The sequence below is a fragment of the Trichosurus vulpecula genome, chromosome 1, assembly GCF_011100635.1.
Source record: "Trichosurus vulpecula isolate mTriVul1 chromosome 1, mTriVul1.pri, whole genome shotgun sequence".
Taxonomy (NCBI): Eukaryota; Metazoa; Chordata; class Mammalia; order Diprotodontia; family Phalangeridae; genus Trichosurus; species Trichosurus vulpecula.
This window is the reverse complement of record NC_050573.1, coordinates 183,054,911-183,071,572: the sequence shown is the minus strand read 5'-3', so window position 1 is coordinate 183,071,572 and position 16,662 is coordinate 183,054,911. Positions and strand designations below refer to the sequence as shown.

General features: G+C 39.4%; 1 protein-coding gene across 2 annotated transcripts in view; it reads right to left on the bottom strand.

Moving 5' to 3' along the window:
• The window catches only part of JARID2 (jumonji and AT-rich interaction domain containing 2), a 331,939-nt gene that overhangs the window by 185,329 nt on the left and 129,948 nt on the right, over nt 1-16,662 (bottom strand). For both annotated transcript variants that reach the window (XM_036738762.1, XM_036738771.1), the window contains exon 2: nt 9,348-9,483. In XM_036738762.1, coding sequence (XP_036594657.1) covers nt 9,348-9,483 — 136 coding nt within the window. The remainder of the gene's footprint in view (nt 1-9,347; nt 9,484-16,662) is intronic.

Sequence of the window (16,662 nt, the reverse complement as noted above, 5' to 3'; positions counted from 1 at the left end):
GTCATGGACGCCCCCTGCCCCCCAGCAATATAGAAAGTCTATAGGCTCCTTCTCAGGATCAGGTTTTTTTAATGCATAAAATACAATACATACGATTACAATGGAAACCAATTATGTTGAAATACAGTAATCAAAATAAATTTTTGTGGTGTTGTTTTCTTCAATAGCAAGTTTATAGAAACCAGGTTAAGGACCCCTGTGTTAGTGAAGAGGACAGGGTTCTACATGCCAGTATTTCTTTACTTTTTACACTGTACTCATTCATTCAATAAGTACTTACTGAACCATGTGCAAGGCACCATGCTGGGCCAACAGGAGAACAAATATGCAAAGCAGAATGTGCCTCATTAATAATAGCTGGAAAAGGTCTGGCCATTCTGAAAACCAATTTGTAATAACGCTTCCCAAAAAAGTGGATAAAATGTATATATTCTGTGTTCCAGAGATTCCACTGCTTGTTACATATCCCAAAGAGGACAACAAAAATAAAGATTGAAAGTATATCAAAATATTCATAGCAGCACTTTTTAGGGCAGGAAAGACCAAGAAACAAGATAATTGACCACCAATATGGGAATTGCTAAAATTGTGATAAATGAATTTAATAGAATATTATTGAACTATAAGAAATTAAAAATTTAAAGACATGGGAAGATTTCTAGATAACAGTGTACAATGAAGAAAGGAAAATCATAAAAATAATACATAAATAATGTAAAAGAGGAAAAAGTGAAACTAAACCCTGACATAGTCCTAAGTCAAAGCAAGACCCTAGAGAAGGACTGAGAAAATGCAACATTTCACTGCAAAGGCTGAAGACTGTGCAGTATTGCATAGAAAAGGTCAGTCAGCTAATACCTGCCCCATGAAATAAATCTTCCATCTATTTTGTATATTTTGCATATACCTAATTATTTATTTATTGCTGCCCCTCCCCCATCCCCATTAAAATCTGAGCTCCTCCAGAACAGAGGCTGTTTTTGCCTTCCCTTATATCATTTCATTAGCACTTAGAAATGTACCTGATACATAGTAAAGTTCTTAATAAACGAGTTTAGATTTAATTTGCACAGATAGTCTGGCACATAGTAAGTGCTTAATATATATTTTGAATCACTGATGATTGGTATTACTAAACTGTCTCTTCTCTCTTTTTAAATCTGTTAAAAATGGATGCTTTGCTAGATGGGTGTGGGAGGCAGGGAGCAACATTTGGAAATGAATGGGCTGTACAAAAAACACCAGTCTGAGAGAGGAGGGGAGATGCTGCTCAAGTATCTTAAAATTTAATCGCACATGCCAATAGGATTCTCAGAGGAACACATGCACTTAGAAAACACACCATAAAAGTAAACATTCACACATACATTGTGGTTTAAGCCCAGATTCTGTCCTACACATCAGGCTATCAAAAGGCACCAGAACCAATACAATCAATTCCAATTATCCCTAACCTACAATAAGAGAAATCTAAACCCCAGATGTCTACCCAGCAGGGTCAAAACCTGCTTTTGGGAAGCATGGCTGGGCTGAATCTCTTTGAATATCTGGTGCCTAAAGTTAAAAAAAAAAGTCATTCCAGATTAGCCATCTTCTTTTGGCTCTATGAAAGATAGGGCTGATGGGGAGAGGGGGAGGAGAAGAGACAAGAGACAGATGGATGGATGGACATACAGATACACCTAGTACCCAGAACTACCAGGCTAATTAGGATTATAAAAATATAACTGTTATGAAGGGAAACCTTCACTCGGCTAGAAGAACAGCATGAGATCCCTTCAGGGGGCTGGACCGTCTAGCGATAAAGCATTTCCAGAACTAAATTTGGATTCCAACTTGGAAACACTCAGATCTCCCCAGGCAGGCTTGCCATAGCAATGAACTTTATTAGAGAGGGAGGAGAAAAGATATGCCTGGGTGTGAATCCAAGCTGTTACTTGTAGTCACCCAACTACAGCAAGAACCTCAGCTTACCAAGAATTTCCCCATGTGGGATAGCTTCCCCATTTCCTCCCCCACCCAACCCCACAGACAAAGCTAGGCACTCCTAGGAAATAAGTCTGTCAGAGAAGGAAAATGCTGCCAAATAAGACTTATTCACACCAGGTAAAAATACAAGTGTCACAAGGCGCTGGATTCAAATCCTACTTCCTGTGTGTCCTGAAACAAGCAAGTCCTCAAAGAATCTTCCATTCCTTATCTGTAAAATAAAAGGGTGAAACTAAACGGCCTCTGAGGTCTCCCTCCAACTTTGGAACAAGGATCCTAGGATAACCAGATGTGCTACACAAGATTGAGACCCCATGAGAGAGTAAGACCTATTCTCCTGAAGGCACTTTCTTTTCCTCAATTCCATATCCTCACAAAGGATGTTTCAGCTAATAAAGTAGTATTCTAGTACCAATAATGATCTAGGATGAGCCACATTTTCCCAGGCACGGATACGTTAACTAAACCTCTCCCCATCTCATCTATAAAATCTGGGAATTGGATACAGGCTCTCAATTGCCTTCCTAGTACAAAAAAGTTACAATTCTGTGACTGACAAACCTACACAATGAGAGAAGAAATAAATCCAAGAACCATGACTGGGGGGGAAAACCCAGCCATCTTGAAGAGTTCATACATGATCAAAGTATCCTCCATTACGATGCATCAAACCTGGCCTGCACCTTCAAACCAAAACCTAGATCTGAATATAACCCAGCCACAGGACACCTAGATTTCTAATCTCTAGGGTATTCTTGAACATAGACGATAAAATTCCCCTTAATATTCAAATAAAGAATAAAAGTTACCTGAGAAAAATTTTATTGTTATCTTAACTACCTCAGATTTCTCAAAAATGGCTCTTACATTGGAATGTGAGAGGGGATTAAAAAAAATTAAAACAGAACATTTTTCCAGGAAAAATACTGCACATCATTTTAAGCACAAGTGAAGGATCAGCTTCTGAGAGAAGGGCAGTTTGATGGGTACCCAGATAAAGCCTTCTAGTTCACTGATGATGGGCAATAAAATAAACTAAAAGGATACTAATGCTAGGTACTTGGGTGTTACAGATTTTCTTTTTTAATATTAAAAAGAAAACCCTAATGTCAAAAGGCTAACTATCTAGATGCAGTGGACAAGACCTATGCAAATTATAATAGAAATCAGAACAAGATTATACACCAAAATGGGATAAAGAAGAGCAGCCAAAAAGAAAGGAGAGAAAGAAAAAGAAGAAACCAAAAGAAGACTTCAGGATAGAGGAGACACCTCCAGAAAGTGAGTACAAGCATCATCTCAGACTATGAGACTATGGAGCAAGCTACCTCACCATTCTGTCACTCAAGTTACCCCTCTACCCACCTGCCTCACAGGACTGTCAAAGAAAGGCACTTTATAAGCCATAGAAGCACTATGTCGTAAATGGGAGCTAACCTAATAAGAAAGAAGAGGGTTTACAACAGGCAGAGATGCTGGGAGAGGGAGGATTGGATGGACAAGAGGAGACCATAGGTATGAAGAATCCACTTCAGAATAGCTATTACCATTCACGAAGCCTCAAAATACAACTGAACCATTAGGGTTCCTTTAGATGCTGTCATTTAAAGAAGGATCAACTAGTGGAAACTGTACACCCCTTGACTATAAAATGGAGCTATGACCGTCAAGTGTCTTGCCACTCACTGCACCCAGCCAGGCTAAAGGAGCAGAGCCGCTCTTGTGCTTATTATGGTATCTACTGAGGATACACGACTGATGAAAGAATCAGCATCCAGCTATTACCCATCCACACCCAAGGCAGGAAGAAAAGACAAAAACAATGAATGAATCATTTGTGCCTATGAATAAAGAAAGGAGATGCAAAACATCGAGCTCCGTGTCTGCCTACCAATTCAACGATCAGTGATGATACCGATGCCACCTACGAAGGCTGGCATTAAGAAATTGTTCTTACCACTCATCCACGTCTCTTTCTCCAAGTAAGGTTTATTTAACATATTTCACTGCCTACTCTTACATTTAACTTCACTTTTCTTCCAAAGGTTCCAAAATTCTCTTTGTCCTCTTCACATCACCCTAAAAGGCGATGGTGTACAAATGCCCTCGCTGGGGCAGCAGGAAATAGGACACAACTTTATTCGACAATCTAGTCAAGATTTCTTCATCTGGTCAGAGAGCTGCTGGATCTCAGATGCTATTTATAGAAAGTAAACAAATTTCAAATACAGCTGATAACTCCCTCCTCACTTAGTCTATAATTATGTGTACCCACTATTACTGTGTAATTATTTGTGTACCATGTTATTATTTAAGTGTCCCTAATTTTGGACCTAGCAGGCCAAGGGCTCTGAGAGCAGAAAGAGAAAACAGCCTCGTTAGCACTGAGCCCTGAAAAAGGAGGCCTCATTTTCAGCTTATGGTAATCTCAGCCACATTTTCCCCTTCCTGGGACTCTGAAGGGACTGTCAATTAAACATTAGAAACAGAAAACAGTGGCAGGAGGCAAAAACAGGGTTCACAATGAGACTCCAGAATTCACAGGTCTCCCTTCGCTCATCTGCTCTTCCAAACAGCTCCAGCTGTAACCTGGCTCTGTCTTCTACAAAGATAATAATAATAATAATAATAATAAACAGTACAAGATTCCAACAGATTTAACCTTAGCAAAAAACACTTCACTATCCCCACTCACTGTAGAATCCTACGAGGGAAGAGTAAAAATTTAGGACAGGAGGCACCAAGTCTACTACTTAACCACTCTGTCTTACTTGCTTGGAGCCAGGCAATAGGATTGTGCCAAGAAAAGTAGCTGTTGCTGCTCCTAACACTGTGAGAACCATGCCGACAGCCAGCCCCACCACAGATATATTAGGATGTCACACAAGACAAAAGGCTGAGGTTTTAGTTACTTTTAAAACTGGACTGCAAATTAATCTACAGCCAAAGTATGTGTCTGTACATAGACAGGCAGTAACATTAAGTGGGTAATGACTTGAAGAAAATAAGAGGAACACTCTGCCAAGGTATTCCAGACAGTCTCTTAAATGACAAATACTCAAACTTTTGAAAACTGCCTTCTGAAATTAATGCAAAGGAAAACAAACCCAAAGACTTCAAGAACTCTGTTCAATATAATGACCAATCAGTCTCTAGAAAGCTGATGATGAAGTATTTGTGAAGCCTAGGCAGTTGTGTGGTGTGATGGATGGAGGGCTGGTCACACCCAAATTCAACCCAAGACTCACCCTGGGCACAGGTCAATTTCCTCACTTTTAAAATGGAGAAAATAGCAGCACCTACCTCGAAGAGTTGTTGTGAGGAGCAAATGATATATTTGTAAAGGGCTTACTTAGCAAAGCACCTGGCACATAGTAGGTGACATGTAAATGCTTATTCCTTTCTTCCCCTTCCCAATCCCCCCCTCCTTGTTAGCAGAGAGGGGAGGCCCCCAAGGAGGCTGGTATTTTCATATTGGCCAAGATGAGAATTTGTTTTGCTTTACTGGAATGATCTGTTTGGGAGAGGAAAGGGGAGGCATGGGCAAAGAAGGGGAGGGATGGAGGTAGGAGGGCAAAGTACCAATGAAAGATTAAAAAAAGAAGAAAAGGAAAACACAAAACAGGGATGCAGAGACAAGGTCAGTGTTCACTCTTGTTAAATATAATATAGTATATAGTTTTTTAAAAATTAAGCTGTATATAGTAAGATATTCAAAGATATTCAGTTTCACATCTTTGTATACTAAGATAATAACATTTATGTTTAAGCTCAAAACAAAAAAAAATTTACTGTTTTGAACTATACTGTGTTATTTCCCTCAACCTATTGTGTTATAATAATTCCCAGGCTGAAATTAGAATAAAGAGGCAAACTTGGACTCTGTTTTGTGTCTGACATAACTTGTTATGTGACCACTGAGTCTCGATTTCCTCTTCTGTAAAAGGCAGGGTCAGAACTATATGGCACTGTGGAAAGAGTGCTAGATTTAGTCCAACAAGACCTGGATTTGCATCTTAGCTCACACTCTCAATCTCTCTCTCTCACACACACACACACACACACACACTCTAAAAGGAAGAAAATTTTTTTGCATTAAAATAAGCTTAATTTGTTCTATTTGATCCAAAATTGCCCTCCCCCTCTTTATCCCCGAGGTATTCCACAGCCCCAAAGCCAACATGTATATTTTCTATCAACATATTTTAGCTGTGAAATATTCATCATCAAATTATTTTGGTAAATTCTAGACTAGCTAATCAAGGATTCTTTCTGTGTTCAAAATCTTATTCTATACTTCATGCTTGGGGATACCATTAATTAAAACATTTCTGTGATATCCCCACACAAACTTTAGGGGATGGGAGAAAGGGAGCAGAGAAAGGAAGACAACAGTAATAATCAAGGTAACTACTGCACAGCATGTATCCTTCCCTCTTGGCTTTTCAGAGCTCAACTTGTTTCAATAATTCAAGGGAAAATATCCCATTTAATATGACAAGCGCTTCCCAAAACAAAAGAAACATCCTCCTTCTGATTCTATTTTCCCACGTAGAGGGAAATACAAATAAAAAGTGAGCAAAAATGTATTATACAAGAGCAGAGGTCCATCTTCTGCCAAATGTGAATATTCACAGCCCAACTGCAATACTGATAACCAACCAAACCCCAAAAGGAATGAGGAAACGGAGTCTCTAAGAGGATAAGCTACCAAGCCACATCATGACAGCCTCAGTGATAACCTAGCCATGTTCTATTCCCAAGTTGAGTCCAGTACAGCATCATCCACAGCTTACAAGAATGGACACAGCCAAGTCACTCCACTTCACTTTGCTTCTCTTCCTACCCCCTTGAAATGTTACTAGGTGGTGAGGAAGAGCTGAGCAATGGGTTTGTGTAGAAAACTCATCACCCTTAAAACTAAATATCCAGATCCTATAAATGTTTATGTTTATTTACTAAGAACTATTGCCAGAATATAAGATATCTACCAACAGGGGCTTCCTGTAGCCTGAAGGAAAACTAATTAAAATTAAACGGAAACAGATACATGAGCCATCTCACAGCTAAAAGAAAGAAGCCTGCATGTCTTAAGACAAAATTCACAATTACATTCCCCTTTTGGGGCGGGGTTAGGAGGTGGAGCCAGATTAATTATTCCCACCATAACAACAGTAACAGGAAAAAAGGGAGTCCTATTAAGCCACTGAGGTCGCCACTTGAATGGATCAAGCTAGCATTTTTGTTGTTTTACCCAAACTCAGTGTTTGCTCCACCATAAACACCTGGTTACTGTGACTTGCTGAACACCTCATAGGTAGGCTCAATTTAAAAGAAAGTCTCTTTTCTCCTCCTTAAGTTCAAAAGGAGATTTACTGAAACCTGCATGACATTTGTAGTTGGAAACCATCCTGAAACTCATCTTCCATTGCAGCTGAGCCTTAAAAAAAAAAAAAAAAAGAAAGAAAGAAATTAAAAGAAGATACGCTACTGGTCTCCTGCCACAGGGCACTCCCATACCAGCCTCCATCCTCTGCCCTCAAAGAAAAATCAGACCCTGGAAGGAGGGAATATGTGATCACTGTTGTAACTAGCATCCAACCATCCAGTGAAGCTGTCCAGCGTTGACTGAGCATCAGCATGGCTAGGCCACACACCGACCAACTCAAAGGGCACACAGTACGTGTAATTGAGGGGCTAACAATTTAAATGAATTACAAGGATGCAGAAAAAAATAAAGACTCTCTCTCTCTATCTGGGTGACCTGACTCAAACAATTCTTTCACTGGGTACTAAACCAAACATACTTGGGGGCCACTGGCTGCTACTATTTCCTCCTTCACCTTTAGTTGTATAGAACTTATTTCCAAAACATGGATTTAATTCTAAACACCCATCTCAGTCAAGAGAAAGGTAGTCTAGTGTCTCAGACACATCAGAGGTATAGATTTTGAGGAATTGCAGTTTACTATTTATAAAGCATTCTAAGATTTACAAAAATACATTATTTTATTTGACCCTAAACAAACTTGTGAGTTGTTATCATCATCATCATCATCATCATCGACACTTCCTGAAACATAATAAATGCCCCTGTGATTGTTTATTCCCATTTTACAGATAAGAAAACTGAGGGTCAGAGGGACTTAAATGGAATGTGCAGGGCCACAAAGCTAGTAAATTTCTGAACCAACATCTTTTTTATTCACTATACCATACTGCCAAATCCAATCAAAAGTACTATAGAAGAAGGGTTAACATTTTTAAACTATATCTCCACATCTGATAAAGGAAGAGGCACACATGTATTAGCTTGTATGCAGAGATCCTACAAAAGTCAAGGAGACATCTCTGGGACTTTTCTCCCTTGCCAATACCATGTACATGACAATTAGACTTCCTCAAAGCACAAACGTGCTACCAAAGAGGGGAAAAGCCATCTAGCAAGAGTTCAGGAAGCAGACCAGCAGAGTCTCCTGGCCTCCTTTCTATTCACTACAAGGATTAACTACAAGGATAAACCCACTCCTCAGCTCAAGCTTCTCCCTCTTCTCCACAAATGCAGAAGGAATGAGAGTCCCATTGAAGCCACTGTCCCTGACAGTGTGAGGCAACACAACCTTCAACTCCGATCTCCCCTGGTCCAGGTGACTTAGTCTTGGCCAGGCGGTTCCAACACCACAATCTCTGTCACCAAAGGAAAACTTAGGGTGCCAGGACAAACTCAAATGTCAAGGGCAACCAATCCCTTCAAGGTTTCATGGAATCCTGTGCAATTTAGGTAACACAGCAGTTTATAGACTTGATTCTGCCCTGCCTGGTGAAGTAGAAAGAACCATGTGCTTAAAAAAATAATTCTTACAGCTTCTAAGGATGACAAATCATATCAAAGTGTCTTCCACACCAATGGGTGACAGCTGTTCAAGATAGCTTGTGCTTTACTCTATGTCCTTGAAAACATAGGGAACAAAGGGTTGTCTGCCAGTGTGGACTGGATCTTCAAAGACAAATCCCAAGACTTCTATCAGGCAGGCACCATCGTAAACTGAAGAAGATGTGGCCTTCAGCCTGGGACTCAAGAATGACTGGGGCTCAGTGTAAAAGAGACACAGAATAGAGAGGACCGTCTGGCCTATAATAACCACCATACTGGAAAAAAAGGGTCCTTATGTGGAGCACCCGACCCACTCAGGCTTTGACAACTGTAGGTGCCTGGGGAAAGCAGCAGCATGGAGAGAAGAAGGGAGAATTAACGATTTTCTCCTAGGGAGCTGCAAAGGCCCCAACTATTTCTCCAAATCCAGCAGCGTTACCATGACTGGAGCAATCCTTTCCACGTCAGAGAAGAGTCAACTTACCATTCACCGTTTTCAGGCTCCCATTAATGCCATCACCATGCTGTCTCTTCTGTGCATTCTTGAACTCCTTCAGAGACAAATAAAGGACTTTGCGTACCACCCTTTCTTCTGACCACGGAATCCCATCACTGTCATCCTGAAGATAATAAAGAAAGAAGAGAGGGGAGAGGGGGAGGGGGGAATAAAAAAAAAAGGGGGGGTTACTCAAAAGAACTAGGCAAGTCTTCAGATTCAGATCCAAGAAAATTTCTCAAAGAAGAACTGTGTCCAATACCCATGTCCGGGATTGTCAGAAAGCATTATAACATAGGAGGGCTGTGGCATTTCAGCCATCTAGGCAGCAAAGCCAACCACACAGCCACATCCATTCTCTTGATCCGGGCTTTTCATGGATCATTTAAAAGTAAACAAAACATTAACTACTCCAAACTTCCCTTATATACCTGATAATCAGTAATGCCAAGTATTTTATGAGCAGAGCTTAGAAATGGAGACATATTATTACCAATACTAACAAGTCCTAAAGCATTTTTTTTAAACTAGGGAAAGTTACAAAAAAATTTTTTCACAAGTATTTTTGAGTACCTACTACATGACAGATACTGTATCAGGTTCTGGGAATACAAAGATAGAAAATAAACCAAAAAAAACAAAACAAAACACAAAAAACCATCATTCTCTTAAGAGTTTTCATTCTCCTGGGGCACCCAGTACAGTTATGAGGAGACAAGATGTACAGAGATAAGCATATACAAATAGGAACTGTCATGGGGTGGGGGCGTAGGGGGAAGAAGGCACCACACTAACAACTGAACAAAGAAGGGACCAGGTGAAGCCTCCAAAACAGGCAGTACCTAAACTCTATTTTGGGGAGGGAGGAAGCTAAGGGTTCTATGAGACATGGATTAGATGGCTTCTGAGTTTATGATCCCACCAAGACGTTCTCTCTACAATGTTTAATCTGTTTGCTGCAATGCCTTTTTTTCAAGCTTTCCTCTAATATTGTGAAAGAAGGGAACTCCAGATATAAAAGAAAGCCTGAACTTGTAGAATGCAGGAGAGGGAACAATTTGACTTTTTTTTCCCTGTCATGAAGAGCAGAAGGGTGACACGGTTGAACTTTTGTTTCAGGTTCATCAGTTTGGTAGCTGAGTGGAAAAGAGACTGAAGATTGAAAGGCTGGGGGACCCATTAGGAAAGTATGGTTATAATCCATAGAGTCAGCTAGGTGGATAGAGTGCTGGACTTGGAGTTAGGGCGACTTTAGTTCAAATCTAAGCTCAGAAACATGGCTCTGGTCAAGTCCCTTAACCTCAGGCGATCTTGGCTTTTTCATACGCAAAGTGGGGATAACAAATGCACCTAGTTCTCCAGGATAAAATGAGTTATTTGTAAAGTTCTTTACAAACTTTAAAATGTCATATAAATAACAGCCACTATTATTGCTGTGGTGAGTATTATCATCATCATCACTGATAAGGGTGAGAGGTGATGAGGGCTTAAGGATTGTAGGGGCTTTATGGGACTGGAGAAAAGTGGGGATGACTTGGGAGATCTTATGGAGATGAAGGGTAGTAATGGCCTTGATGGAACTAAGAAAGGTAGGAAAAGACATAGAGCAGGAGCTCAAGAGATGAAGGCTTGAAAAAAGAGGTGCTGCAGCATGCAGGAAAGAACTTACTAGGATCCTAAGTTTAAAATACGAGGGAAATTCAGAGGCCATTCTACTCCAAACTGCTCCTTTGAAAATTTAAGCAGAAGGAAGTTATTAATAAGTGAGTTTCCCAACATGTGACTATACACTAGAAAAACACATTTTAAAATCCAAACTCAATTCACAAAATAGAAATTACAAAAATCAGACATGAGATTAACAAAACTGGAAGTAAAAGTCACAGGTAGTACAAAAGACAGAATTTGAACCCCAGTCTGCTGACTCCAGACCCAGGGCTATTTTCACTATTGTTGTTCAGTCACTTCAGTTGTGTTCAACTCTCCATGACGCCATTTGGGGTTTTAATGGCAAAGATACTGGAGCAGTTTACTATTTCCTTCTCCAGCTCATTTTATAGATGGGGAAACTGAGGCAAATGACTTGCCTAAGGTCACATAGCTAGTAAGTGGCCAAATTTGAACTCAAGAAGATGCCTCTTCCTGACCTCAGGTCTAGCTCTCTATTTGCTGCAAAACCTTGGCTGCACCAAAAGCTGCCCTTTTCACAATGACCAGGCAGATAATATGATTTACAATCCAAACAGGCTACATTTCAATTCTAAGCTCAACTTGGTCGTGTAACTGCAGAAAACACCAGAGATGGGGATCAGAGTACATGGATTCTGACAGTGACTCTGACCATGGGGCAGGGGAGGGGGGTGTCACTTAACTTTTCTGGTTCTGCGTAGATGACCTACACCATCTTTCCACCTGAATCTGTGATCCTCGGTGAAGGACTCGGATTAATGATTAGGAAAAGCAGACTGCCACAGAAAAGGAATGGGAACAAATCAAACAAAATGGAAACCCCATTTGCGCGCCCACGGGGTAGGGTGGCCTCGCGCGTTGGTTGAGATGGCTACAGAATGTACAGATTACCACATTTCAGAAATGGTATCTGCCAACTTTCTATTTTAAAACTAAGAAGAAACCTGAAGAAGTTACTTACAAACTAAGGGAAGATAAATGCTTTACATATTTAGATAATCACTTCCATTCAACACAAGGAAAACATACTCCCAAGTTACTTAATTGAAGAACAAAATTTTTCATATTTTATATGAAATATTAAATATAAATATAAATATAAAAGACATTTTATCTAAGAACAACATTTTAAACACCACCCCCAAAAAAAATCCTCCATCTACAAGTTCCTTCAGACAGAAGATCTCTGAGCAACACACTATCATATTTCCGTTTCAACTTCAAACTTTGAGAATTGTCTTGCCTAACAATACAGTACTACTCCAAAGAAAAAGTGCCAAGGAGTACAAGAGTAACTGGGGAGAGAGACAAGAGTAAAGCGACCAGAACCAGGTAAACAATGTATATAATAAAACAATACTACTGTAAAGATAAACGATTTTGGAAAATGTAAGAACTCAGATCATAATGAAACATGCAATCTACCTCCAGAGTGAGAGGTGAAAGACACAGAGGGCAGATGGAAGCACATTTTTTTGGACATTCCTAATTCAAGAATTTATTTTGCTTAGTTATGTATTTCTAATGGGTTTTCTTTTGTGCTTTTTCAACGGGGACGGGAAGGAGATGGGAAGAAGAGCTTTTCAGAACTGAAAATACAATAAAATTGAATTTTAAAAAAATGAAAGAAGTTGTAAAGAACAAAGTAGAGAAACAATACCTAATTTCAAAAAATTGGTAATGGGAAAATATCAAAACTTTTAGCTTGTAAACAAAGCAGTCCTCAGGGAAAAAATTAAAATTCTATGAACATTTCTACCAACAAAAGAACAAATCAATGAATTAGAACATGCAACTAAATACTAGAGAAAAACACATTGAAATCCCAGTTGAATTCACAAAATAGAAATTATGAAAATCAAACATGAGGTAAACAAAATTGGAAGTAAAAAAACATATAACTAAATTGATACATAAAATAAGTTGTTGGTGTTGAGTCATTTCAATTGTGTCCAACTCTCCATGACCCCATTTGGGGTTTTCTTAGCAGACATACTAGAGTGGTTTGCCATTTCCTCCTCCAGCTCATTTTACAGATGAGGAAATTGAGGTAAACAAGGGTAAGTGACTTGCCCAGGGTCATATAGCTAGTAAATGTCTAAAGCCAGATTTGAATTCAGAAAGATGAGTCTTTCTGACCCCAGGCCCACCAGCAGCACTCTATCCACAGTGAAATCGCGAAACTAGTAAAAAATTTTTAAAAAATCAGCAGTATTAAAAATTAAAGATTTCACAACGTATGAAAGAAACTACTTTGCCCAACTATATGCCACAAACTGACAACGTAAAAGAAATGGTTGTATTTTTACAAAAACATAAAATATCCCAATTAACAGAAAAAGAAAGAAAATTTAAATAAGCCAATTTCAGAAAAACGAGACATAAATGCACTCCCAAAGACCAGAAAGATTTACAAATGAATTCTACCAAACATTCAAAAAAATTATTTTTTCCAATATTCTGCAAAATGTTTGCAAAAAATAGAATAGATCCTACCAAATTCCTTCTATGATTCAAATATGGTCTTGACACCAAAACCGGGGAGAGACAAACCAGAAAGAAAACTACAGACCACTGCACATAATAAATATTAATATGAAATTTAAATACTTTAGCAAAGAGGATAAAGTGAGATCAAAAAGATTATTACACTATGATCGAGTTAGTCAGTGTGTCATGGACAGAGCTGACCTCAAAGATTTGAGTCCCATCCCTGAGATATTAACTGTGTTATCCTAGGTTACTTAACCATTTGTTATTCTGGGCAACAATGTCAACCTGCAGTGGTTTGTCATTTCCTTCTCCAGTTCATTTTACTGATAAGGAAACTGCAGCAAAAGGGTTAAGTTACTTGCCCAGGGTCACACTGCTAGTACATGTCTTAGGCCACATTTGAACTCAGATCTTCCTGACTCCACTCTACTTGGTCACCTAGCATACTATCCCAACCCTACTTTACAGATGAGAAAACTGAAACCAAAAATATTTAAGTGCTCAGCCCAGGATCACCAAGCCAGTGAATGTCTGGCTCTGAATTTCAGCTCAGATTTTCCTGACTCAGAATACAGCGCTCCATCCACTACACCACAGGGAGGAACCCCTACATGCATTTATAAAGATTATAAATGTTAAAAGCCCAAAACAGCTTTTAATATGAAACTGTACTGACAATCTATTCCATTCTGTTTTGGCTGGGGCCTCCATCCTGACCTCAGTCACTAGAAAAGAAACATCCCCTTCACCAACTACTGGGGAAAAAAAGTCAACCATCATATGTTTAGGTAAATTAAACCAGATAAAATGAAGGATAAAAAAAATCCTATGAAGGAAAGGATTTATGTGATTTACTTACTGACAAGACACTTAGTTCTCTCTTCTTCTATCTGTAAAACGGCCTATCCAAACCACAGGGCAAACCAATAGCCAAGATTGTGAGATGGAAAATCCTGGTACTGAAATGAAGGTGAGCTTCTGGAATGTTCTTTAGTAGTGTCCAGTCTTGCTTCAGACTTGATTATCCACCCCTCCACCTGAATGAGTTCACCCATTTACACACCCCAGCCCCACCCCACCCCTCACCCTCACCCCCACTACCCCACATACGGACTCAGGCACATGAAGCACTAAACCATCAAAACCCAGAATTCAATCTGGCAATAAACTGACTCTTGTGCTATGATTTTACAACACACCTCACAATATTAAAAATAACACCAACCTTTGGGGCTGCAGAGTCCTGACGAATCACCTCTCAATAAATCTTTGGCTCCCTAGGAGTGGTTTCCTAGACACATAAACCAAAGATGAAGGTATTCCAGAAACATACCTCCATTTAACCATACAAAAACTTCCACCCACTCACACCTCATTGAGGTGGGGAAAACAATGTAAAAGAGAACTCTTTCCACGTCTAGATGTTAAACAAGAAATACTTAAAAATGCAACTTGTGGTTAAAAGCTACTATCACAATGCAATTTTATCCAAGCTGTTTTCATCAGAATGTTACTGTTTATAACTCAACAAAAAGGCTGAACCATAAGGGGATCAGTAAATGCCACCTAATTTTTCCCTCAAAAAAAATTATACCATCACTTCTCAAGTTATAGCCATCTCGTTAAGCATCATATGTAAATATGTGTGTGCAAGTGCCTATATGTATATATGGCCCATTGCTAGGCACTGAGGACACTGTGGGAGACTCTTAGATGAAGGAAGGAGAAGGGGAGAAGGCCTACCAAAAGGCACAGGGAGTAGCCCATGAACTGACCCTTAAAGTAAGCCAGAGATGATAAAGATGAAAGTGAGGAAAGGAGTATAGTCTAGGCATGAGGGACAGACAGCCCATGGAAAGGTATGGCGATAGAAGTTTGGAGAACACAGTGAATGAATGAAGCATTTGATAAGTCTAATGGGAGAGACAACACATGGATGGTTACAGCAACAAGTAGATGGAAAGATCCTATGGACTTTAGAAGAAGTGATAAAGCAGATGGTGATGCCTCTTCTTAAATATCATTCCCACTGGTGATAACAATTTCTGAGGTTGGACCACTTGGCAGGGCCAACATATTTGGAGGCAAGAACTTTTCTTTTCTGGGTCTTCAAAAGCTGTGGCTGGAGCACCCGCAGGCTGCTATAATAAGTCAGTTTGGCAGGAAGGAAAGATATAGTCAGAGAAATCTCTCCTTCAGCCTTCACCTACTAGCTGTGTAACCACCAACAAATCACTCTCCCTCTCTAGACATTTTTCTTCATCTGTAAAATGGAAGTCAAAGACTTACAAGACCTACCTCACAGTCTGCTATGGTGAAAGCCTTTTATAAAACTTGAAGTACTTTATAAATGACTTGTTATTATCTCGGTCTATAAACTTCCACCTGGCTTTACTTGCTGGCCTAGATCCCGCCACAAGCAAACTCATGCTTTCCAAAAACTTTTGGAACCTCCACACATATTTCAAGTGTAAGTACACGTACCCACACATGATATAATTAATATTTAATGAAACAATCACATTCACCCATCCATATCAGGAAGGGATGCTGACCAACTTGATTGGGCAGAAGATCTCAAGTTACTTAAATAAAATTTTGAGTAAACTAAGACCTGAAACACATTCTATCCAAGAACGTAATTCCCTCCCTTTTGCTTTTTACAATCTGCACATGTTTGAAGGGAGATTCAAGATACATTCATTTATGCAAAATTTTTATTCTGCACATGGTATTTGAGACCCATCTCAGCAAATGGCCTCTTGGGTCCCTTTGTCTCCTGGTCACAAGCTAGCCTGGTCATAAGGCTTGAAAGCAGGAGATCATTTTACTAGAAATACCAAAAGTCTGCCTTATCCAGATCACAACGCAATCTCTCCCTTCCCTCTTTAATTGTTCTCTAACAATCCCACAGCAGATGGTCTTGCTTACACAACTGGAGTATATTTTTACTTCCACAAGTAATAAATAAAAGCTTGCATTTATATAACACTTTATAAATATTTTTCTAATTTTATCCTCATATCAATGCTAGGAGGGAGGTGCTATTATCTCCATTTTACAAATTAAGAAACTGAGGCAGACAGTAGGGAACTGACTTGCCCACAGCCATACCATAAGG